Genomic DNA, 26885 nt, shown 5'->3' with positions numbered 1-26885 from the left:
GTCGCTACGAAGTCGCGAGCGAATAATGCGGGAATTAAGTATCGATAACGATTCAATTTTGCCTATCTACATTGAATCCTGCTTATCGCAATCGTTCTAACTATACACGAAAGAATTTCCTCACGAATCGAAGAGAATAATTCTTTGAGCACCAAACTGGAATATTTCAAAGTTATAAAAAACTTTCTTTCTCTTAAAAAGTATTCTCTTTACAAATTTTTAAAATATTTCTCCTATAAAAGAAAAATTTTCCTTCGCCAAGAAAGACCAGGTGGTTAAAAATAAAATTAAATATCCCTTAGAAGGATTTTAAGTTCGAAATATGAAAAAGATATTCTCATAAATATATAAATAAAATAAAAAATTAGAAAATACATACAGGGTGAATCATAAATATGTTTAAAGTTTCTGAATGAACGTTCCTGAATAAAAAGGAAAAACAAATATTCCTATGAATTTTAGGTCGTAAATGCTTCATTATCGAAATGATAAACACATGAAGATTTGAAATAATGACTGATTGTGAATATTAGATCAGATTCTTGGTTAGATATGTATGGAAAATGATACAGGATACTTTGAGCATTTCTTGTAAACAAAAAAATCCTACCTGAAACATTTAAATAAAGTCATTATTTGATACTACTGTATTTGTGTCCATTACTTCGACAACGAAGCATTTGCGACCTAATGTTTAAACAAACATTTGTTTCTATTTTTAATTCAGAAACATGCTCACAAAATTTTAAAACATACTTATGACTCACTCCGTATATTGGATGGAAAGCACACAATCAAACGTCTTAAAAATATTTCAAGAATACCAAAAACCTTAAAAAAACAAATTACATTGAAGATGAACTACTTTAAAGAAACGCCACTGAATAACATCGTATATATCGAATATGCAGTGTTGGGTAACTAAACGTTAAAAGTTAAAAAAAAGTTAAAAAGTTAATAACTTTTAACTTAACTTAGTTAATTTTAAATGCATTAAATTTTAACTTAACTAAGTTACTTTTAAACGTTAACTTTTTAAGTTAAAAATTTTTATCTCTTTTAAATGCCTCAGAAAAATAATAAAATATAATAAGACTAAGGGCGTATATTCGTAATTCGTTTATATTTTAAGACCATCTTAAGTAATTTCTTAAGATGCTAATACAGCCCTTTGATTGACTTATGCCTTATATCATAAGACTTAGTCCGGATCTACAATAAGCGTTTTAAGCCTTAAGTCATAAGAAATTGACCAATTACAGTCGAATGCGAGGAGAATATTTGACTGTAATTGGTCCATTTCTTATGGGGCTGAAGGCTTATTAAAAAGTAAAAACCTAAAAAGTTATATGTTACATCATATGTGAATAAAAAAATCAAAAATTTAATTTACTTAATAATCTATATGATAGTTGTTATTTAATCTCATTTTAAGAAAAATTAGGACATTTTGACTTCAAAAATAATTTTTTTCGAAATTAACTTTTTTTTTTAACTTAAGTTAATTCAATATTAACTTAACTTGATTAACGTTGTAAAGTCATTAACTTTAACTTTATTCAGTTAAAAAAAAACATTAACTTACCCAACCCTGCGAATATGTCTTAACGTGACTTAGACGATACGAAATCACAAAAAAGAGAGAAATTGTGTTGCAACAAATTATTGTGCGAGCATTAATGCGCGACCGCCTGCACGCTTATTACTTTTATATTTACACACCCTGATGACAAGAAAAATCCTATACGATCGACTCATCGCGCCTTCGTCAAATTCAAAATCTCAGGATGCTAATCCTGATCATCGTAAGCCTATTCTCTCAAGATACTTGCAAAATCTCTCGATGAATATTTTTTCCTGCGGGCGCTTGACCGCCATCTCAATGATACCGACACTAACCGAGCAAAAGGATTTGACGAGCATCACGTGAGCCGCCATTAACAAATCGTCATCGGTAGTGAAACGTCTGTCGCGAAGGAGCGATGCGAGTGACGGCTCGTCGTGACACCGAGCGTCCCAGAAATCGTCCTCGCGGTAACAGGCGTGCTTCGCGTACGCGGCGGTGAGAACAGCGATCAAGTACGCCAGGAACCTACGGTGGCACCACAACGTCTCGTGATTATCGTGCAAGGTGATGTACTGCTCGTTATACAAGCACTCTTCCGTCCAGTATGACAACGCCGTTAGGTAACACCTGAGTTTGCGGACGTCGGCGGTCAAGTAACCGTGATCACGTTCCAGACGCGCGACCTCGCGAATACGTTCCAGCAACGTCCGTTCGTCGTCGTCGAGGTCGTGACGACCCATGTAGAGAAATGGGCCGTCGTACCTGATGGAACGGTAACCGGAGTTGTCGTGCGTCTCCCTGCCCGAGGAGACCACTGCCAGGATGTACTTTCGCAGCAGGAACTGCCGATAGGAGTACGCGCTATGGTCGGACACATGTTGCCGGCACCAAATGAGCGTACTCATCCATTCGCTATCGAAGCTGAAATGATGTAAACCACGAGACTCGAACAGGGTGACCAAGTGGCGTCGATAGCTCCACGCGTGGTAGTTGTTCGCGTAGCGATCGGCGCAGGTCTGCACGAGCTCGAGCTCGTCGTTCGCGAGTGCTTCGGCGACATCGGTCCGCTCGGCGTCCAGGACGAACGGCATCAGCCAGCTTCGATACGAAAAGGCCTCGAAGCACTTTGGAGTGTGATAGAGCACCGGCCGCGTGAAGGATAGCTCGTCGCGCGGGTCCAACCTGCCAGCGCGCACCAGTTCTCGTCTCATATTCCAGAACATGGTCACGCTCGGATTGAACAGAAGAGCGCCCAGCAGCCATCTCGCCACGGTGCTGGGTTCCTCGCGCCGCTGATGGCGCGTCCGCCGATACTCCAGCAGCCGGCGATACGTGTACACGTAGAGCGGCTGAACGCACCACGACGCCAGGCCCAAGCTGTCCTCCTGGTGAAACACCGGCGATCGATTCTCGCTATCCTCCATAGGCAGGATCACGAAGCTCCTTCTAGAGATACAGAGAAGTCGCGACTATAAACTGTCGCTTCGCTTTGTGTGTAAAAAAAATTTGAAAAAAAAACGTCCGTAAATTATTTTTGGTAAGACTTTTAAATTAAGGAAAGTGAAAATAGTTATACACTGTTAAATTTATCAAATTATACGCAATCTGAGTTATTTTTAATCATTTCTGTAGGTCATCGATGCTTCTATTTAATACGTTATTAATTTAACTGAAACAATGGAGTTAAATAATTTAATTCAAGAAACGTAATATAATTTGACTCAAATTTAATTTATTACTTACTAGTTGCATACGTTAATATTTATATAAACGCTGTTTACTTTAAAACTAAGCAATTCAATCCAGAAATAGATTAATTTACATTTTGACACACACGGAAGTTAAAAATAACAAAATGTTATTTAACTCAAGGGATTGAAGTCAATCGTTGCCCCTTTGACATTTAACAGTGTATTATTCCAAGTTTTCGTACATTGCTTACATTCACTCTCCGGAGTTGATTTAGAGGACCTGTTTTTTTTTTGGACCTACTTAATTATAAATCTCTGACAAAAATGTCAAATAATTCATTTTTCTTTACATCTGCAAAATTTGGATTATTCTTGTTAAAATATACGTATTTATTCTTTTTTTTATACGAGATATGTCTTTTTGGTTTCTTCAAATTAATTATGTGCTTTTTAATTAATATAAAGTGCTTTTTAATTAATATAAATTAAATGGATCTTATAGATCCAACATAATTGTATTACAAATTTTGGCATTACAGCTTCGACAGAAGGAGAGAGAGAAAGAAAATTAATATTTCTTATTACTTAGCCTAATATATTTAATACTTAAAATTAATCGTAATAAAAGTCTATATATAATCATTTCGAGTAATATAAATATTATGTATTATATTATAAATAATTAATATTAGAAAAAGAGAAAGAGAGAATATGTATAATTATTCTCAACAGTGTGAATATAAGGCAAGGAAAGAAAAAAATAAACAAGTAATTATCAATGTTTTCAGTGATAAATAGAAATTAAGATAGTGCGTTTAATATCTAAACAATTTTCGTTTTATTAAATGTTTAGAAAATTATTTCTATATTCGGCTATGATCTATTAACATGTATAATTAAAATCCGTCATGGGTAATGCAGCTAGATAAGACAACTGTTCGTCACAATGCTGATGTCTGTAGGAATGAAGAGTTTAGCTTGCACCGGCAAGTTTATAATCTCTCTCACATAAAATTATAAGTCTTCTTATGTCCGTGTTCGAAGTTCTCTATTTTTTTAGTCTAACAATTTAAACAATACTTTAATTTCTAGTTATCAGTATGAACTATTGAATATATTTTACAAAGGAACGTTTATAACAATCCTTTTCCGCGATTTCCACGAAAGATTTTTTTTTAGATTTTGATGAATTCTTTTTTAATTTATTGTAGAAAAAACTTAAATAAAAGACTATATTCTACTTTTTATATGCAAGTAAAATATATGCCTGTAAAATAGTTTCCCGATAGTTAATTCCTTATATTTGAGTTTCCTTATATTTGAGTTCTATATTCGATTTTACGGAAATTACATAAAGCCTGTTATGTAAGATGATACAATTACATGTATATGAGAAAATTTTATAATCACACATACACCGAAGTTCCAATAGTTGAAGGAGAATCCGCAAGTATATAGACACAATTCTGAAATTTTTTTCTTTCTTCGCCGCGATTTAACCGGAACTGGTAAAAATGAATGAGTAATTAAAACCAAGTACATAACGCAGTGGAATTAAGGATGGCAAACAAATCGCGATTATTAGCACTCGATGCTCTTCGGATGGTGCTATTTTACGGACGCAAGCTGATTAATTATTTATAATGCATGACCATCTTTTTGTCTCCGTCGCACACTTCTTCTATGTTTGACGTTGTAGATTTTTTATTTTGACTTAATCATAGTCGCGAATGCGAGTTTATTTTAATCTCGAGCTCAAAACCGGGATAACGAGATTAACAAGCGTTTTCGAGAAAATAATTGGAGCCGGTTTTAACTTTTTATTTTTATACAGCACTCGGAAGCTCACATTCATATTAACATGTGAATTCAAAACCTTGAAATTAAACAGAATAAACGTAAAATAGGGCGTTAATAATGCTTGCTCATTACTCTCTATATACGCATGAGACACGTTTTGTGTTAAATCTAGGATTAAGAAGATTGGTTTTAATTACCCTCAGAGTAATTCGAATAAGCTGAGTGCCAACCGCAATTTTCCTATGTCAGTGTTACATAGTTGACTAATTATTAAGTCTATTTTACAATTGCGTCAGCATATTAGTTGTGAGTGACTGTGTTGTAAGAATTAACCAATCACAATCGAATATTCTCCTCATATTCAACTGTGATTGATCAATTCTTGCAACTACAACCATTTACAAATTACAACTACGCTATTAAATTTATAATGTCAAATTATATCCAATTTGAATCATTTTTAATCATTTCTATAGATCACCACTGCTGCTATCAATATGTTATTAATTTAACTTAAAACAATGGAGTTAAACAATTTAACTTGTTAAATTTAAATTAAGTTTAGTTTATTATTCACTAAGTGCATACACTAATATGGACGTTGTTTACTTTGAAACTAACCACAGAAATGGATTTATATTTTGATATTCATGAAAGTTAAAAATAACAAAATTTTATTTAACTCAAGGGATCGAGTTACCATTGTGTTTCTGCGAATCTAACAATGTACGCCTACACAATTGCAGAATGGACTTAACTGTAGTTTCGCGAAATATAAGAAATCACGCGAGCAAAAAAAAGGTCAAATAATTCATACGAATTAAAAAAAAACGAAAGAAAAACATTTACCATTTATTATTGCATTGAAGTTTCCTTAATAAATATTTACGGAGATTTATTACTTTTAATAAATCTCAACGGAAATTTATCAAATCCGATAATGGAACTTTCGACAATACCAGGAGAGTTAATGTTAAATCGAGCGCGCTCTCTCAATATTTCATAGATTATGATCTAGAGCAGCGGTCAATTATAGTTGGAGCACGTGACTCGCGATAGACTCGCAGTCAACTTCGCGGCTATTATCGCGGCACGGTCGCCGTGACGGCGAGCGGCGTGGGCGAAAGTTGGCGCGCGCGAGATCGATCGTCGCGTTAAAATCGCGAGGTCGACTCGCCTCCACGATCACCGGTGCACGCTTTTTTCCCTCCCCTCGCCCTCTCACCGCCCATCCCTTCGAAGACTCCGCCCTCGCAACTGCGCGGTTAGGATCGCGTGTGCGTGTTCCGTAAGTTCTGTTGCCGGTTTACGGGCGTTACAGTGCGGGCTCCGAAACGAGAGGCTCTCTCGGAGAGCCATTTTAGGTTAGGATCCACCGAAGTAACTCCGCGGCGATTTTAAATCGATAACGCGTATAAATTGGACCACTTCGTCTGCTTAGCAGCTCTCTTACTCCACGTTTCCTATTATCAAGAATAAAATCGACGTGTATAAATGCGTTTAGACTTTGAAAAAGATAGAAAATAACAATCGTAACGGGATGTAGAAGATATATTTGAGGAGAACCGACGAAAACCTGACGAGGGATCGTAACACGATCGTAACTGATCGTAACTTGCACCGAGTTCAAAATCGCGACACCACAAACGCGCGGAAGTGCGATCGGCTGTCTCGTGTAAATGACGGAACGAACGCGGTGTGGCAGCTTTTCGCGCATTCACGACGGTCGAGTAGTCGTTGCCGCGGTTCTACCGATTTCAATCTTTGCCTGTCACGAGAAACGGGATTAGAGACGGCAAAACACGCCCGTGCGCGGTGCAACAGACTTCCGGGTTTATTCACGAGGAAAAAGATGAGAAAAAACGCGAACTCACATGGTGGGATTCCTCCGGACGGTGTTCTCGATGTCACGGAGGATCTTCTCGGCGGCCGGGAACTCGTTGTCCACCATCGTGTGAGCCGCATCACATCTCCCTCGTGGACGTATCAATCGACGGCGGACGCGCCAGTGTGACACACCACCCTTCGCGTCCTTTCCTTCTCACTTCCACCCTCCGTCCGTCTATCTCCCTCTTTCTGTTCTGCCGCCCCGCACGGCGCGTCCCGTTGCGGCGTATACGGCGGTGCGGCACTTCGCTCTGCGGAAGCGCTATCGGAGCAGCCGGATGCAGCCGGAGTGCGGCAAGCAGACACGCTCGGGTGCGCGCGGCGCGAAGTCAGTCGCGAGTCGGGCCGGGCGCGCCGCCCAGGCTCGCCAACTTCACGCGGCCCCGGCCCCGGCCTCGCGACTCTTACCGCGCACCGAATCGAATCCTACTTTGTGCGACGCGCAAATTTTCTTGCAGGTCGATTAAATATAAAAATTTTTTAATTGATATGTATCTATCTTATCATTATATTATCACTATCTTTGGTTATGAATAATTTTCTAATTTTTTTTATAACATTTATAATTATATATAATATAATGTGTAATATATAATTTATAATTAATTAATATGCGCTATTAATTAAAATGCACACATTTTATACATTATTTAAGTACTTTCACGTATAATAGCGAATCGCCTAGATTTTAATCTCTTTTAAAATTTTCCTTTGATTTTAAAATAATTTTAAGAAACATTTAAAGATATTCATCGAATAAGAAACGAAAGTTTACATCTGAATTTTAGATTGGACGTAGAGTGTCGTAAAACGTCAACTTTGAATGCTTGATAAACAATTGAAATATCGCATACCCCTATAAACTTAAGTATAAACTTCCTGCATAAACTAGGTATTGTTTTCTCTTTATCGCTTTTCAGAAAATTATCGTGTCGTTGATTACCGTAAACGTCTGATATGTTCTCATTGGACGAAGCGCGATAATACCGCGACCCGATAATAAGGCGAAAGGTAAAGCTTGCTCTTACTAGATCCTTTTGGATAACGATAATCGCGTCATATCCCAGCGCTTGTTGTGCGATAAAACGAAGGCTCTTTTGCGTTTCCCGTTTTATAGATCGTAATAAAACTAGCGAGCTTACTGCAGCACGACGTAATATAAGTTGCTTTCTCTTTACACCGAAACTCAGATAATTCATAATTCTTATTTATGACGTCATGATTCAGTTGAATGTACGTTCTTTTTTATTCTACACTCAGAGAAAAAAGTCGTATCAGTAACTATAAATTTGTAGTGAAATAGCGCCTCAACTATATACATATTATTAAATTCTAATAAGAATACTAGATTAAGTGAACTAAGAAAATATAGTACATTAACCATATAAACAATTTATAAATAGTTAATATTACTATATTTTCTTAGTTCACTTAATTTACTTATTGTTCTTATTAAAGCTTTATAATACATAGTTACAAATTTGTGTATGTATTTCTTATTTATTTTTGTCTTCCAAGTTTGAAACCAAAGCTGCGCCTTTTATTGTAAGCAAGTGGTTTCCTTCTTAGGAGAAACTGAACTCCGCTACGTCCTTCTGGTGACAAAGCCGCGTATTACTCGTACTGAGCGACACTTTAAAAATTTTTGTCTAAACTAGAAAAATGTAATTGTTATATCTATTTGCATGAAGTCCAAGTAACTACTCAATGTAGTTGAGTCACTACTTCACTACCAATTAATAGTGCATACAATTTGTTATCGTGACTATATTTTTATAATATTCAGCACTACTTTAGTTTCTATTACTTTGTAAAACTAGTTATAGGTAGTTCAATTGCAAAAGTTGCCAAATTTATAGTTGCTGGAACTATTTTGTTTTCTCTCAGTGTGACAAGTGAGATTCAACTTTTTACAATCTGCACAAACGAGAGATCGAATCTTCCCAGTAGACAACATGCATGTAAGATCTAGTTTGACAAATACAAGATTAACTTTAATCTCGGTTCAATTTACTCATCTTCATCTTATTTCTATTTCTTAGTATTGGGAAAAGATAAACCAGTAAGTTGAACAGAGATTAAAGTTAATCTTACATTGATAGAATCAGTAGACCTAAAAAAACCTCATAGAAATATCATAAAAGCATCTTTTAGGACATGCACGTGTATAAAGATGTTTAAAATAAGACATCATAAAGGCTATGTTCCAAATTTACTATCAGTGCGGAAAATTACAGCGCATGTAATGTAAACTATAGATTTTCAGCGCTGGTAATAAATTTGGAATACGGCCAAAGATATCTTCTAAACATTGCGTGTTAACTCACGTTAAAAGTGAGGTTATAAACCTGTGTTGTTACCCGATAACTTGGGCTGTGTTCCAAAATTTACTACCAGTATTGAAAATCTATAGTTTACGTCACGTGCACTATAGATTTTCAGTACTGGCAGTAAATTTTGGAACACAGCCTTGGATCATCAAAGTAAGACGTTATTATATGAATATAAAATATATTCACATCTTAAATTATTAGACTCAGGCTGTGTTGTCAGTACTAAAAATTTATAGTGCACGTAACGTAAACTAAAGTAAATTTTCAGCAGTAAATTTGGAATACAGTCTCAATATCACTTGGGTGGAAATGAAAAGCAACTGTAATAATGAAAAACCCAGAAACCGCCTACGAGACTGACTGAAAACTGAAACAAACCGCGGCAAAATATCGATACGGACGTGACATCGAAATCGAGATCTCGACGAATGTCACGTGACGTCAGGCAGTCGAACGGTACGAAGTGAAGTGAACGTGAGTTGTACATAACCTCATCGTGCCACAATTCCGTTTCTATCGACTCATCCTTGCCTAATAAGGCAAAAAAAGAAAAGAAAGCGAAGAGACTGTCGATTCCTCGACGCACATCCACGACTCCAGCTTCTCTCGTCCTTGACGTCCCCAAAAAGGTGAAGCGTCCGTTTGCGAACAACAAATAATGTCTGACCCGCGTATAAGAACGCTCAAGATTAAGACAGGAGTAGTGAAGCGTCTCGCGAAAGAAAAGGTCACGTACGAAAAGGAGGCGGCGCAACAGCGCGAGAGGATACAAAAGTTGAAAGAACAGGGTGAGGATCGTTTTCAGTTAAGAGGGGAGGAAGGATGCAATTCCTTATCACTTCACATCGTAACTTTTTTCATAGCCACGTAATATATTCGGAAATATTTACTGCGTAGATTCATCTGATATATAATATTCAATTTGTAGTGTTTAAAAAATATTTTTATTAAAGCGCTTATAAATGTTTTTAGTGAAACAATTGTTTCATAGGATCATAACTTTAATATTTAAATCAATTTTATTCACAAGATGCTTTCCTTTCTTTAATTTCAAAGTCTTTGAAGTGATATTATTGTTAAATTAATATTAAACAATTTTTTTACATGTGTTGTTGTAGATAAAGACGGCTACGACATAAAGAAGCAAGAGGAGGTGCTTCAAGAGTCCCTTATGATGGTACCAGATTGTCAAAGACGTCTCGTTAAAGCATTTGAAGAACTCAAGAAGATTCTGGAAACTGAGCAAGATTTAAAGGAAATTGAAGATTACATTGAGGCTGAAAAAGTATTGCAGGAAGCGGAAGAACAGTTGCCGAAAGAAGGAGATATCTTGCAGATGTGTTAAAAAAGTGCTCTTTAATGATTTTCGCTAAATTATTTTCGAATATTATCCAACATACATTTTTATTTCTTTCCTCTACTAACCTTTTAAGATTGATTAATTTTACACTTAAAACTTATAGCCTAACTATTATAGTTTAAGTTTTTTTGTCATTTTTCTCATTTGAATGCACACATATTAAAATAAATATGTACAGTGATCAATCTTTCCAACAAGATACTGGACAGACTTATCAAAATGTGCATTTTAACACGTACTATCCAATAAATCAGCAACCATTTACATACAATGTAAATTACGGTGGGAATATATATTATAATGTTTATCCAAGCCATGTAACATGTGATAACAGTACTGTTAATAATGCGACGTCAATCGATAGAATAAGAACAAGACAAGAAGATGAAAAGATCATTGAACAGTTCATCCAACAGACAGATTCAGTAGTTCCTACCAAATACAAACAGAAAGATCCGTTTAAGATCGCGGACACTAAAAATGCATTGATGTCCGTGGCTAGATTAAATAAACAACTTGAGGCTTTTTGCGCGGAACTTAAGAACAACCTTAATTTACCGGAAGAGGAATGGCAAGAGAAGGTCAGTGCCTGTAACGCTGCAAAACATGAAATCTGTGAAATCTTAAAAACTATAAAAAATGTGAACTTTTTAAATAAAGTTAAGAACAATTTAGAGAAACGTAAGAAGAAACGTGTGAGAGAACGACTTAGAAGAGAAGAATGGAAAAAGGAGAAGTTAATGAAGGAAGAAAGAAGAGCAAGGTTACATGCAGAAGCTGATGCATGGATCCGAAAAGAACAGGCGGTAATCGAACAAGAGAAACAAGAGGAGAATTTGCGCAAAGACGCGGATATGGTTTTATCTGATGTTCGAAGCAAGAGGAACGATGCACGAAAGTATCTAGGGATTTTACAAGAACTACGGAACTTACGAGAGATCAAGGCGAATATTGCTCGAGCACGGGGCGAGAAATTGTCCTTAGCAACCGAGAAAGCCTTCAACAATACCATCGGTAGTGTATTTTATTTTACTATCCTGATGGAAAAAATTTGTCAGAGTTGGTCCGAAAAATATAAAAAATAAATTCTAAGAAATTCAGACAGTATTACCGAAATTTGATGGAAAGTATCTTATTTTATTTGTAACTGTCCGAATTTGTACATCTCGACAATTTTCGGAAACATTTAGGACGAATTCAGACACATTTTGACTACATTTCGGACAATTTCAGACACATTCGGACAAATTTTTCCATCAGTACATATCATTATTTTCAATGATAAAAATAATAAACTTAAATTTTTTAAAATGCAAAATAAAAATAGATATATCGGTAAATAACAATATAATAAGAAATTCTAATAAATATAAAATATGGTTAATAATAGAGTATTTAATACAAGCTAGGATTTTTTAATTGTGTTGCTTATATAAATATAATATAAATTATAATTATTTTATTTTTAATTATAAATGTATATTACACCTAAATTAATAGAACAGTGGACTACTTTGGATCGCGAGTACACAATAGAAGAACAGGAATTGAAATTAATGCTAAAAACGGACAACGAAAAGAGGATCGAAAAACAAACGAAAAATTTATTCGACGATTGGGAAAATGTGTTATTTGGAACAAGTATATTGGCTGCTGAACAATCCTATAAAGATATAGATAGTTTTATCACGATTCGGTATGTATTTAATATCAAGACGTAATTAATTTCAAATGATATCGTATCAATTTTTTTCAGTCGAGAAAATGTATCTTTTTTTGCATTTCAGTGAGGCCTGGGATAAGTTCATCAGTTCAGAAAATGATGCGACAACGATTCCAATTGGGTGGATAGTGCCTGAAAAACCTTCTTCTGCTGCTTGGCAAAAATGTCTCAATAAGGAGACTTCTTGAAATAAGCGAATGACGTGTCAATTTAAGTTTAAAAAAATAAAAAACAATTTGCTAGAATATTTTCAATTAAGCTTATGACTTGTATACACCACAAACTTTTTCACTATAAATTAATTTTTGAAAAATTTTAAATTTGTTATTCTTCACTTATTCATTAAGGGGAAAGTATTTAAATTGTTGCTTGTTTATTTATATTTCGAGAAATTTAATGCTAATGTAATGTAAAATTATGTACAAAAAACTATTTTACAAAAATTATTTTACAATTAAATATTTTATAAATTATTTTAAGCTATATTTAAAACAATATCACGTTCTGTTTGAGCGGCGTTTGACGGTTCCAAGCTTTGAATTTCTTTTACAGCAGGTAAAGAAGATGTTTCAGCGCCAGACAATATCATTTGCATTGAACCTTGCAATTGCGTTAAGGCTAAAATTAATTGCTCTTCCTCCTGCAATTTTTGCAACAGTATAGCAAACGTTTTTCGTGTTTCCTCTGACAGTTCGTCCAAATGATCTTCGTAAACGTCTATTAAACAAAGAATAGATTTTATTATTAATGTAAAAAATATGTGAGATTCTAAAGAAATCTAAAAGGAAATATTTAAAACTTACCTAATAACACATTCGCTACGTGCGACAATACTCTTCCAAAACGTATACTGCCAATGTATTTGTTCAAAAATTTAATAATATTAACTAGCGACTTGCCGTCTCTACCGGCCAAAGCTCGCTTTAAGCCTTCGCGCCTAATAAGTTCCTGTGTAAGCGCTACAGTGACATGTGGCGTTTTATTAACCACATAATTCATCATGACACAATCGAGCGCTTTACTATATTGAAACTTTCGCAAGCAGGCATCGTGCTTGCTCATTACCTCTTTGACTTCTTGGTGCACGACTACGTCAATACTTCGCACATGCAGATTTTCTCCTGCATGCCTATATGACACCTTCTTTCGTTTCGGTTTTATTACATCTTTCACGTCTTCCTCGCGTCTTCTAACAGAAATCATACCGTCTACCATACCAGCTACGACGGTTTCGTCGTCTACCTGCAATTTAATATTAATGCATTTAACTGTATCAATTTTTACAAATAATTCAATTTTATAATATTAAATAGATTAAATTTATTAATCCGAGAGTAGTCATGTTTTACGTAAACGATCACCTGAGATATTTTTAAATCCCAATTAAAAATCACTTATCATATAACAATGTATCATATTATTGAATATTTTCCAATTTGTTAGTCTTTGAGAATATTACGGATATATAGATTTACTCAATTTTCTAAAAAAAAGTAAATAGAAACCAGACAAATATTACAAACAGATTAAACGTTAAGTAGCTTATTATGACAGTATTTTTGAAAAATAAAGTTGTTTATTAAAATGCTTTCTTATTGTGGGTTTTCGATGAAATTGTATATTTAAAGATTCGTAAAAAAAAACAGTTATTAAAGAAGAAAGTAAAGTTATTAAAAATGGAAAAATATAAAAACACCCCAGACGATTTCCCGGGTCAAATAAGTATGGATGTGACAGTAGATTTAACGCGGTAACGGCAAAAAGACAATATTTTCTTCTTACACTAATTCCTATGCTGAGAACCGCATTAGGATAATCCAAAGCATGAAGAGTTTTATATGTTCCAGCATCGTAAACTTTAACATGCCTGTCCAACGAACCAGACAGTATTCTATTACCATTAGAAGCAATTTTCAGGCAAGTTACAGTTTTATGATGTTGCGTAATTTTCGCGATCAATTTGCCACCCGCAAGAGCATCCCATACTTTAATATCTGTCCCACCTTGAAATCACAGATAAATAAATAACAAACAATTTTATACATAAAGCCTCAACTGTATGAAATAGTATAGAATGTGTATATAATAATATGTATAATTATTATACAATTATTTACTAAAAAGTTTATAAAATTTTTTAAACAATAATAAAAGACTTATTAAAACCATATAATGTGAATACACAACGAGTAAGAATTTAAAGCCTATAACAGTCAAAACTAGATCTTAGATGCTTATAATTTCCATGTGAATTTATATACTACATATGTAGTCATTTGAATTGCGCATTGAAAATTCTTTAAAATTATATGATACGTAAAATATAATCAAACTATCATAAATATTATACCTGCTGACAGAAATATTCCTCCAGTCGGCAAGAAAAGTAAACTTTCTACTGGTGCGTTATGATTAACACTAAATACCTTCTTATTCGTTCTGACATCATACATATTCACAATTTTGTCATATCCACCAGATAATAACACATCAGAGGATACAGGACTTACTGCGCCGGCTCTAACGTAATCTGTATGTTCATTGAAGCTTGTCAATTGTTTTTCACTAGGTATATCCCACAAAACTACAGTCTGATCGTCTGAAAATGAGGCAACGTGAACATCATCAGCTGTGAAGAAAGCTCTGTGCACTGCAGCCTTGTGTCCAGAAAAGATTCGCAACATGCTATTTGAACTGATATTAAAGAGTTTAATCACTGCTTCTTCTCCACCGACACACAACAGCTTGCCGTCTCTACGGAAGCAACCTCCATATGCAGCTTCTTTGAACTTGCTGTAAGTTTTTGTGGTTAATTTTGTGATAGGATTATACAGTTGTACTCGTACTGAGCAGGTTGTTGCGAAATAATGTGGCTCTACTGGTGAGAAGTCAATGTAGTCTATCTGACCAAATTCTTTTATTAAAACTGGAGGCTGTAAACATATATAATTCACACAAATAATTTATCATTCTCTACAAATATAATTTTAATGCATAGACTACAAAAATTAACCCTTAGTACACACGATAATTTTCTGATCCTTTACTCAGAGGATCATTCATGTTCTGGATTAATTTTCATCACTTTAATAAATACACAAAGGTTATTAAATCATTCTTACATATACTTTAATATCTTTAGAAAGTATTTCTAAGGTTATATATTTAAAAAAATTGTATCTAAATGTTATAACTAAATGATGCTTAGTTTTTCGAAGAAAAAAAATATGCTGAGCACGAATGATTTAATTGCATATACTAAGGGTTAAAAATCTAAGAGATGTCTTAAATATATCAGACATTTATTATAGGCAAATGAAAATATAAACCAAATGAAAAGTATAGAAAAGTTTTATTTAAAAAATATAAATTAATAGCCCCCCAGCGTATAATAAATCTGTTTAAAAATATAAATTAATAGTTTATAATTATATTTATATTATAAATACAGATTTGTGAAACAGAGACCTTACTTATTTTACAGTCTTATATATTAATGTATGCTATATTCAGAAATCACCAAATAAAGACATACAGTAACATATCAGATATAATATAATTTGATGACATTCTAATAAAGAAAAAGATTTTTCTAAAGAAATTAAAAAATTCTTTGTATATGAATCAGAGTGTTTATACACCATTCTAACAAAGAAATTTTAAAGAAAATGTTTTCCTGAAGAAATTAGAAAATTCTTTCTGTATGAAATCAGAACGTTTATATGACATTCGAACAAAGACATTTTAAAGATAAGGTTTTTCTAACGCGCGACAAAATTAGAAAATTCTTATCTTTTTAGGCTTTTCTTTATATACGTTTGAAACGTCACGAGCAACATTTCATAAGTAAATAGATCAGAGCTTTCAATTTAGATTAATACTATCGGAAAAAATCTATATGTCTATATTTCATAAGAATGAAATTGTTCTCTTTCTTTTTGTTATTAGAAAACGTGAGAAAAAAATAAAACCTAAAAACAAATCGGTGAATCTACTCAGGTTATGTATGCACACGTGGACGTAGTATTAAGGAGAATCACGTTTTTTTCACACAAACTCATAAACATACATACCGCATATTTCTTCCAATATATATTATCTTCAGTTAATTCCGGTCCTGTTCGAGCAAACACTTTGGTATTTATTTTCTTAAACGACGTCATTTTTAAAGTTATTAAGTCTATAAAAACAGTCCAAAATGAGTATATCGAGAGATTTTCGGCGTGCCTAATATTTGTGGTAGTTTCCAAGATAGAACAGTAGTTTGTTCGCGTTGCTCGAAATCTTCAAAATTTTCGAACTTAAACGAGATAAATATACATTCGGGCGTTGAAGAAAAAGAAAGCGAAGATGCTGAGTGCAAAAAGTGCAAAAAGTGCAAGCAACGTGAATGAACTGAGCGCGGAATTGTGTAGAATCGTTGATACAACGGGTCTGTTTTTTGTGGCTAAACTATTTTTTATGGAACTTGAAGTGAGATAGATATATATTTAATATTTGGCGAAAGCGAGAGAGTTTTTGTGCAGTTTAGTGTTGGAATAGGCCTGTTTTTTTTAATTGAACTTCTTGAATGGTTCATCTTTTCTCTTTTCTCTCCAACGATGAGAGAAAGTTAAGAAAGATGAACCGTAGCAGGAATTTTAGCTAAAAAGGACTGACCTCGTAAAAGAGATCTAACGTAAAATCTTCCTTTCGAATTTGGACAAAAAGATTATAACTTTTTTCTATGCTTTGCGAACGCAATAATAGGTCTGTTCGCGTTGCATGCACTTTTTGCACTCGGCATCTTCGCTTTCTTTCCTTTCAACGTCCAAATATATATCTATCTCATTTTAAGTTCAAAAATTTTTAGGGATTTCAAGTAACGCGAACAGACCTATTGTCGCAAGCGCGAATCGCTAGGCACATTCAAGCCGGATACACAAGTAAGAACCAATCACGTTCAATCGCTCGGCGAGCCGATTGTTTTGTCCAATAATAAAAGTGCCCATTAGATTAATTTTTTTATTGCTACACTGCATTAGAATTTTTCTCCTCGCTTTTATCAAATTTCAAATATCACTTTAAAGCCCACGACACACAAAAAAATGTAAAACAGTAAACGAATTGGCCAATCACAGTAAAGAACGCAAGGCAATAAATAACATAAACAATAAAAGAAAATAATAAATCCAAACTGTCGATTTGCTTACTGTTTACGTTTTATTACTTATTATTTAAGTTTTTTTGTGTGTCACAGCCTTAAGTACAAAAAGTATACAAGATTCAGCAACGATAAAAAAAAATAAACTTATTCTCTTCGATTCGCCATCGATGGCGTCTAGAAAGCTTATTTTGCGACTATTAGAAATTTTCTCGTTGAGATAAGAATATTCCTGTAGATTTAAAAGTATTATCCAATCAGCGAGAAGAAAAGTTCCAACAGTTACAAAATAAACTACCTGAACGCAGCCATCACCATTGTTCGGAACGTTCCTTTACGCCTGAAACTAAGCAACGATAGCGAGTCAGAGAGGAGGGGAGAGTTTAAATGACCCCGCGGGTGAAGAGGGGTAAGGGGGAAACGTCAAGCTGATGTTGACAGTTGTAGGTGTGCACGTGGTGGAAAACCATCATAGGTCATCACGCACACCTAACGTGCCGGCCGTTCCTGTCATGCTGTCGGGATAAACATCATCGTCTCCCCCCCGGGTGGCACGCAGAGTTGAGATCGTTGTCGACGCTGCAACGACGGTCTCTCTCGGATTATCAAGGCGCTGAAGCGTCGCCTTCAACATGGCGGTGCCGTTCGTGCAATCACCCCGTACGTTTCGCCGCTCATCATGACCACGGTGGATCGTATCGGCCGCGTATCGTCTCTCCGTAGTTCCAGTCGCACGGCACTCCAGAACGCACGCGAACGACGTTGCTCGTAGGCTTACGGCAGGCGAGCGAGGTTACACGCGTCGATTCCAGCTACTTCAAGAGCGTGCAACGAGGAACGGGCATCGGTCCCGGACGGACAGTTGACCCTCCTTTGTGGAGCGCGGTGCTGCGATCTCGATCTGGACGGACCCAGGAGTCCTGGTGTAATTATACGTCCAACGTACGTCGAACTCGAAGAGGCAGAGGATACCTGTCGCGGCCCGACTATCGTAAATCGCCACCCGTGACTTTCATTGTCCTCGTACAAGACAACTGTAATTACCGAAAAACGGTAAGCGACCGCAAGAAAAAAAAAGGGAAAACTCGTTTCATTCAGGTTCCTTTAACGGAAGTAACAGAAAACAGGTAGAAACTTCGGAGTCGTTGCAAAAAAATCTAAACACACGCTGAGACATTTCAAACGTGTACGAAGAAAAAACCTACGAAGATAAACATTCTGATTCGTAAAAAGAAATTTCTAATTTCGTCTCTTCGGAGAGACCTTTTCTTTAAAATGTTTTTGTTCCTGTCTGCGTTCCCTTTGGAATTCACAGCATTTTAAGCATCATTTTTCATCCTTGTTTTGTTTATCAAATATTAAACAAGAACAAATGATGCTTACAAACTAGTAGCGCCGAACGCAGCCGTTCTGATTTATACAAAAAGAATTTTCTATATAGTTTCTTCTTTTTCCTTGTTTCTCAGAAAAATATCTTTAAAATTTCTTTATTCGAATGTCACCATATTATGTTATTAAATTCTGATATATCATTGTAAATGTTTATTTTGGTCATTTGAAACTTTGATAAATAGACGTTTATTGAGCAACACTATGTATAGAAATACTAATATTTATTTTGTCCTTATCTTAACGTTGTCAATTCTTTGTTGAAAAAAATGTTTCATTTATCATTATTTTGAAAATAGGGTTTCTTAAAAATTGACTTATTAGAGAGAGAGAGAGAGAGAGAGAGAGAGAGAGAGAGAGAGAGAGAGAGAGAAATATTGCTCTAATATAATAAATACAGTAATAAATTAATATAATTCATACTAATTGTAAGTAAATTTATACTATTTAATTATACTAAAAGTAAACATTCTAAAAATGTATATTGACTGAAAATTTTGTTTATTTTAGATCGCAGCTGATTATTGAAGATATTTCTTGACGGATGTATCTTGCATCAGCCTATCTATAAATAAAACTACATTCGTTATATTTCTCATAATACTTAGATTGTCGATGTTAATTGAAGAATTTTATTTATTGTACAAGCAAATAGTCCAATCAATTATTTCCAAAGACTTCTATAAGCTTGCAAGAAACAGGAGTAACAGAATAACTATTTAATCTAATAACTAATTTGATTAATTTATAGGAAAAAATTTTTAAGAAATTTCTTTTTCTTAGAAGTGAAAGTGTGGAAATAAAATAATCCATTTTTATTAGCTACAAGAAATTCAATTGATATGATATAAATACAATTGTGTTTATAAATATAATAGTTAAAATATATAATTCAAAATCAAAATTTAAAAAACTAATTCTTGTTAGAAGCAGTTTGATCAGTATATTTAGACATCATCTTATATATAGTGCCTCCTTATTTTATCACTGTTAGTTACTCAACAAGGAAAACCTGTTTTACTCAAACCTTACGGAAGAAAAACTGGAAGGAAAGCTTCTTGTCAACTTCTAGAAATTTCTGACGTATCTTAGGATATATTATAATTTGAATGTGACTTTACTGATTAATCTTATTACAATCTGCCAAAATTTTGTAAATAAACACTTAGATAAAAAAAAAATAGAAGCTTAAAGAGGGAGAGAAAGAAGGGAGGAGACGTTAAAACTAGCTAATATCTCGTAAGAGACTGCTTATATTCATAGTAAAAAGTATTGTTCAAATCGCAAATATTGTTGCCAATATAGAATCTTTTTTCTTTTTATTTGACATAAATAATTATTACCGGTATTGTTTTTATTTTCGCTAATAAGACTTTCCTATTCAATAATAATACTCAGTGTTCCTTGCAAGTTGCCTGAATATTGTAAAGTCCGTTAAACGTTAAATTATAATAATGGCTGAGACGCAAAGAATGACTGTGTACGGAAGACATCCTCCGTGTGCTTACAGCAGCAGATTGGACGATCGCCGATCTAAAAGGTAAAAATCATTGATGATATGCTGTAACGTGCATCACTGAATTAATTGTTTTTTTTTTTCTAGGATGGCATTACGACATGAAAGAAATAGAAAGCCGGACAAGCCGGATGATTTCGTATGTTACGAGTCGAGCGACGATGAAGCCGAGACGGTGACCGAAGGCAAACAGTTCCTGAGAACATCCTTCAACTTTGTAGATTATGTGCGCGCACGCGAAACGAACACGCGCGAAGTGCGGAATATTAATCAGGAATACGGTTCCCGTCATATATTGACGCACGATCTATTCAAGGAATATTCGGTCAGCTTGAACAACATGAACAAAGTATTCTGTTCTCAGTGGTTGAGTGATAGACAAGTAGTATTCGGTACAAAGTGCAATAAGCTTATGGTTTATGACGTAGCGACGCAAAAATTAGATCAGATTCCGTCTCTTCACGGAAGACAGCTCAGTCCGGGCGGTAACGTTATGCCCGAGCAGCAATGTGGCATTCATTCCGTTCAAATTAATCCTTCGAGGTAAAAAAATTTCTGGATTTTTCTTCTCATCACTTCTTATCGTCCAAAGAAATAAAAAAAAAAGAACAAAATTTTTTATTCTACGTAAATTAATCTATATCTTTGTCTTACAGAACTCTTTTATCCACCGGCGCGAGAAATAGTAATGAAATAGCGATCTATAGATTACCGACTTTAGATCCAGTTTGCGTCGGCGAAAGTGGCCATAGGGACTGGGTATTCGACATGTGCTGGTTGGATGATGAATTTTTAGTGTCGGGTTCTAGAGATACGAAAATGGCTCTATGGCGTATAGATAGTGATCTCGCTGAAGCTCCCGATAAAGCAGATGTGCCTACACATAGGTAAAATCGAATATACAATTAAAATTGTCACAATTAAAAAGTCTCCTTTGCTACACTAAAAGCAGAAAATCGGAATAATTTTCCTTTTATAATAGATATTAAAATATATTAATTTTTTTTATCCAATGACTCCATAGTGAGGTATTAGAAATTCAGAAACATGAAACTGGAAATAATTATTGTTAATATTATTTGTATTTTAATGCTTTTAGTACTTATTTTTATTAATTCCATTATTAGTTTTAAAAATAATTTCTAATAATTATTACTCCTATTTAGATTGATTCAACCTGTCTGCGTGAAGGAATGCAAGTCCGCACAGAAAGTGCGAGCGCTAGCATTCAATAAAGCATACAAGGAGATCGCAGCTTTGACCCTCAATAGCTTTATACATATCTGGTCGGCCGAATCCTTCAAACAGAAAATATCTAGAAAACTGCCAGCCTGCCAGGAAAACGTTTGTCTTGCTGTACAAGACGATGGTGTGTACGCAATTGGATGCAGGTCTTATACTCTTCTACTGGACGCACGTACATTACAACCAATTAAAAAAATACCGTCAAGGTAAATTAATTTTTTTTTCTAGTAATCTAACTTTTTCTTAGTATTCTAGAGTCACTTAATAATACCAACAAATTCTTGAATACAGATATAGTGGTTGTGGCATCAGATCAGCAAGTTTTCAAGGATCTGTCCTAACTATCGGGACTGGACTAGGAATGCTTATGTTCTATGATGTTAGAGCTCAGAAATACTTGGAATCTTCTATAAATTCTAATAGAACTGTTGTGTTAAAAGCTTCAAAAGGATATGTGGTAAGTTTTATTGTGTTGTTTAAAAGTAATGAGTCATATATTCGTATTCAAATTTATAAATAATTAGATAATTATTGCATTTTATAACTGAAAAATATTGTGAGAATGCTTTATCGATTTGCACAATTTTTAGATTCAAATTAATTTTAAATTAAACGTTTTCGTGAATCATCATATGACGTGTCCACAAAGAGTCAAATATCGTAGGAAAATATTAGTAACAATATAAATAGTAATCACGTGCGGTTTTTTTGGAAATGTTCCAATTTTAAATCTAACTTTTTATTATATTTGTGAACGTCACTTTAATTTAATTCATTTTACGTATGGAATGATTTATGTATTTATTCCATTACCAGTTTCCGGACGAAGAATATATAGATGGTTTCCAAAATGTGAAATACACTCCCGCCATTTATACACATTGCTATGATGCATCGGGTACTCGACTATTTACAGCAGGTGGTCCATTGCCTGCAAATCTATACGGCAACTACGCAGGATTATGGCAATGAAGATTTAAGCGAATGAAACAAGTATGATAATTGCTAAATTAAATAGTTAGGACATAAGTCGTATGTATATATCATGAAAGGCTTGACTGCTTGATTTCAAAATTACAGGCTATCGTGTGTGTTTGAAGTTTCATATTAATTTAATATTTTAGGTCTCGAAAAGACGATAAACTTGTCAAAAAACTTTTAACTTTCCTCGAAATTATTTAATTCATTGATTCTTTTCTTTTTTCTTCCAGAAAATTGATTAATCCTACGTATTACATGGAAAACTTGGAAGTAGAAATAATTTATATTTACAATAACTTCATGATTATACTGAACCCTGTTACAAACATAAAAACGTATTTATATTTTATAAAAACGTAATATTTTTTAAATTATAAATAATAAAAGAAAAACGTTTTGTTGAAAGGACACAAATATACCATTATTATACCTTATAACATATGTATGTGATAATTAATTTAAAAAAAACTTTTAAAAAATTACTTTTTTATTTCACTAATTTAAAATTTTTAAAATTGAATATTTTTAGAAGTAATGAATAAATTTTTTGTATAAATTTAATTATAAGTAAATCAGATCATAAAAAATAATGATCTGATAAGTAAAATCAGATCATAAAAAATTAACGCTGGTCGCTATTTCTATTATGAACAAATAATAATTTAAAAATAATATCAATATTGTGTGTGTGTATTTAAATATTACATGATGAAATAAAACTGCGTTCCATAAGCATCATTGATACTTTGAGCGAATATAATTTTCATTTGGACGATATATTTATCACATGATAAAAGATTAAAAAAGGATCATTAGTAACTATGAGTATAATAAATTTAAATTAATTTGATTTATTTTTAAATTGTTAAAAAATATCACTACTAACATATATTTTATTATAGTTATTATAGAAATTATCGAAACATTGTGGTAAATTCATGGCAATATTAAATTATTTCAAAATAATTTGTATTTGTAAAAGCAATCGCTATAAATATTTTAGATTTATTTTTTTTTATCAAACAGAATGAGACAAACATAGATGATATGTGAAACTTTATGTTGTTAAAAAAGCGAAAATGTGATTCGTAATTTCTGCATGCAAGTATAATATAATATGTGTATTATATGCGTTGTTACAATTTTCCAAATGTTAATTACAATGCAATTGAATGAAATTGCAAATCGCAAAGATTTTCTTCAAGAGAATTTATTTATCCCTAATTTAATTTAAAGTGAAGCATTATATATATATATATATACATATATATATATAATGCGGTACAAAAATATATTGTCAACGAATATTATATTAATAATGAATATTAAATTTCAAACTTATCAAGTTGAAACACCGGCCTCGAAATAGCAACATGCAATGAATTTTGTTTAGCATATACTTATTTTAGCATAGCAATATCAATTTTGACCTACATATTACTATTTCACATATTATAAATAATATCGCAAAGAAATCCTGGCTAGCATCAGTTTTTTACTAACGACTAACGTGTCCGACAAAGAGCGTTATTTAATAATAGCTTAAACAAGAAGATTCTAAATGCATCAATAGCACAATAATCTAGAATATTTTTATCTAGAAATATATGTTTTATATTTATTCGCCTTTGACTACGGTCTTTGACTTGATGCTACAAATACTTCGAAGAATTTTTTGATTGATCAATTAGTGAAATTCCTTCTTCCGAATGGTCAATCAAATGCTTCGAAGCATTTGTAACGTCAAGTGGACTGCACCATTTATTATTTACAATTAGTTTCGAATTAATTATATTTTTTCACTAGCTTTTGAATATTTATTGAGTTTAACACAAGTATAATCTGACTGTTTAAGTTTGACCAAGCTCGATGTTGCTGCGATATTTGGCATGTTGGAGAAAGTTATGGAATTAAGCATTTAGTAACAAAAATGTCGACCTGTGATTATTATATAAAAATATCGCGTTTGTGTTGTGTGCAATCGAGACAGCATTTGTTTCCATTATACGTTGCATATACTATTGTATTCCCATCGTCAGCTCATTAAGTATCTTACAACGGTAACATTAGAGTTCGACGATTTTTAGTCGAACACGCTCAAATACGATTCAGGAAGTAAGCCTCCTCGGTTTAGCATAAATATAAATATGTTGTGTAACGCGTACTTAAACGAAATAAGATCCACATTGTTAAATGCATTCAATTATCGTATGATGAGTCGTCGCGAGTGCCGCATTCTAGTATAAGATAGCACAATGGCGAAACGAAATGATCGGCGTCAACGTCATTGAACCCCGTTATAGTACATAATGAGCATGTATGTTAACAAAATATATTCCCGACCTGCATATTTATAAAAGTGAGAGTGAGAGATTGCAAGTTGTTAACGTATAATAATTATAGGGTCTCACAATATTACGTTAAGATATAGATAAATGTGTGCATTGTATCCGATAGCTCTGTAGTTTCACCGATACACGTTCATCTCTCTATATAAATGAGCCGATATATACATACATACATACATACAATAGGATTCACCGAGAGGCCGCACGGGCATTTGTTTCGCCAAAAAAAAGAAGGATGAAGATCTTTTAGCATGTAACCCAGAGAACACTATATAGCGTACCACAGCATACGTTCATTGTATGATACTTACGGATGTTTAAATCCAATTTAACGTCCGACATTTTTACGCGGAAAAATACCGTATGTAAAAATCTGTAAGTGTCATTCCCCCTTCCTCCCCCCCCCCTCTCTCTCTCTCTCTCTCTGACAAGCGTTTAAATTCAATATTTTAACCGTAACACTCACAAACATCTCTGATAGCCTATTTTTATAAACAAGCAATAGTTAACGGGTAGCTTCTCGAGACCTTACTTGGCATCATTTCGCGCCCCTCAAATCGTTTGGAAATATGTAAGACGAGCAGATAGAAATTCGAATTCAAACCGCTGCCACTTCCAGTGCACTCTTAATTTGTAACAAATAACATACAAAAATAACAAATTGATAATTTTATACTTGAAATCCATACTTGTAAGTGCTTCGACGACAGTTGTCCCGTGTTGAAAGAGCAGCTATCGTAATAGTGTAAACATAAAACTATCACAGTGGCAGGGTTTGTGACCGGTGATTTTTGATAATTTTCCATGACACGAAGATACTTTTGCACGCGAACTACAATTCAATTGAATGAGGAAAACGACGGATAAACTATATCATTGTGACTTTATATATGTGCGACTTCGTATATCTATGTAAATAAATATACCAAGCTCTTGAGACTGATATGTCGTTCACCTTCTTTTTTCAGGATGTAAAGTGCAACAGCAAATAGCAGAGACAAACGAGACTGTTGTTTGTTAATAATTTATTATAATGGCTTGGTACCTATACATCTCTTAAGATAGACAATCATCACAAATAACGTGTAAAGTGGGTATACACCGCGTACAAAAGGCGCAAAATGTCGATAAAGAGTCCTCTTTTTTTTTCTTCTATGTCCTACGTTAATAATCATCGAGATAAAATCGCGATGAAATCAGATATGTAGAAATTGTTTCTTTAATCGAGTGTTATAAAAAATGTGCACGTACAATAGCGCTAACAGTGAGTTATGTACGCAATGCACATCCCGATACTTTCGCAATGCATGCGTTTTACTGTTTGTGCGTGTACGAAGAAAGGTGACCGATATATTTATTCGTTTTGAGAAAATTCACATAAAATCGAAAAGAAATTGAAACGTATTGTGACGCAATTAAAATCTAACTTATCTCTAAAATATTCGTCAAAAAATTCGTCTTTTCTTGTCAATTATATATTAACATTTTTTGACGTTATGAAATTATAGCTCTTTTAAAACATATATTAAATAATTAAATATAACACTGTTTTAAAATAAAAACCTCGGCTTTGCCAGGTAGAAATATATCTAAGGAGGAATCGCAGAAATTGGAGATTACATAGAGCACAAAGATGTGTCGCGTGACTACCGTCGGTTTCCAATTCGTGAGAGAAGAAGGAAATTCTTTGCTCGGGCATCCACTATTATTGCACGCGACAATACTAGCATTATCACATGCGCGGTTTAAGATGGGAAAGACAATCTGTCTTACGTAGATATTTATTAGTTCAACTCTGGTCAGCGAATGGACCTTTGTAATTTTCGAAAACGTTCTTCCATTACGCTTTGTATTCATCGCAATACAGATAAACGCAGACAAACATAAATCTGCTTTTGCAGC

At 33.8% G+C, this 26885-nt stretch overlaps 5 protein-coding genes across 6 annotated transcripts; 3 read left to right on the top strand and 2 right to left on the bottom strand.

Moving 5' to 3' along the window:
- Positions 1-1595: 1595 nt before the first annotated feature.
- On the bottom strand, positions 1596-7294 carry temp (protein prenyltransferase alpha subunit repeat-containing protein tempura). Its single transcript, XM_018451077.1, has 2 exons — positions 6933-7294; positions 1596-3013 (listed from the first exon to the last, which is right to left on the bottom strand). Exons 1-2 carry the CDS (start codon positions 7007-7009, stop codon positions 1801-1803), a joined length of 1290 nt encoding a protein of 429 aa, XP_018306579.1. The 5' UTR covers positions 7010-7294; the 3' UTR covers positions 1596-1800.
- A 582-nt stretch (positions 7295-7876) lies between these two features.
- Positions 7877-10660, top strand: LOC108724640 (Tubulin binding cofactor A). Of its 2 annotated transcripts, none has more exons than XM_018451101.1 (3): positions 7877-7956; positions 9547-10066; positions 10397-10660. In XM_018451101.1, the coding sequence occupies exons 2-3, from the start codon at positions 9937-9939 to the stop codon at positions 10621-10623; spliced, it is 357 nt and encodes a 118-aa protein (XP_018306603.1). In that variant the 5' UTR covers positions 7877-7956; positions 9547-9936; the 3' UTR covers positions 10624-10660. The 2 variants fall into 2 exon arrangements, with proteins under 2 accessions (XP_018306603.1, XP_018306609.1); XM_018451107.1 differs by lacking the exon at positions 7877-7956 and adding an exon at positions 8892-8906.
- Positions 10661-10679: 19 nt separating this feature from the next.
- On the top strand, positions 10680-12611 carry LOC108724631 (golgin subfamily A member 6-like protein 2). The gene is made up of 3 exons (XM_018451089.1): positions 10680-11652; positions 12127-12334; positions 12426-12611. The coding sequence occupies exons 1-3, from the start codon at positions 10809-10811 to the stop codon at positions 12547-12549; spliced, it is 1176 nt and encodes a 391-aa protein (XP_018306591.1). The 5' UTR covers positions 10680-10808; the 3' UTR covers positions 12550-12611.
- Positions 12612-12824: 213 nt separating this feature from the next.
- Positions 12825-16667, bottom strand: LOC108722988 (U3 small nucleolar RNA-associated protein 15 homolog). The gene is made up of 5 exons (XM_018448407.1): positions 16435-16667; positions 14712-15294; positions 14144-14364; positions 13165-13603; positions 12825-13078 (listed from the first exon to the last, which is right to left on the bottom strand). Exons 1-5 carry the CDS (start codon positions 16522-16524, stop codon positions 12837-12839), a joined length of 1575 nt encoding a protein of 524 aa, XP_018303909.1. The 5' UTR covers positions 16525-16667; the 3' UTR covers positions 12825-12836.
- Positions 16668-19867: 3200 nt separating this feature from the next.
- On the top strand, positions 19868-22955 carry DCAF12 (DDB1 and CUL4 associated factor 12-like protein). The gene is made up of 7 exons (XM_018448579.1): positions 19868-20433; positions 20497-20952; positions 21066-21296; positions 21576-21860; positions 21946-22111; positions 22471-22647; positions 22866-22955. The coding sequence occupies exons 1-6, from the start codon at positions 20348-20350 to the stop codon at positions 22624-22626; spliced, it is 1380 nt and encodes a 459-aa protein (XP_018304081.1). The 5' UTR covers positions 19868-20347; the 3' UTR covers positions 22627-22647; positions 22866-22955.
- Positions 22956-26885: the final 3930 nt, after the last annotated feature.

Source organism: Mycetomoellerius zeteki, unplaced genomic scaffold, assembly GCF_001594055.1.
Source record: "Mycetomoellerius zeteki isolate Tzet28-1 unplaced genomic scaffold, Tzet1.0 scaffold106, whole genome shotgun sequence".
Lineage (NCBI taxonomy): Eukaryota > Metazoa > Arthropoda > Insecta > Hymenoptera > Formicidae > Mycetomoellerius > Mycetomoellerius zeteki.
This window is presented reverse-complemented; position numbering and strand designations above follow the sequence as displayed.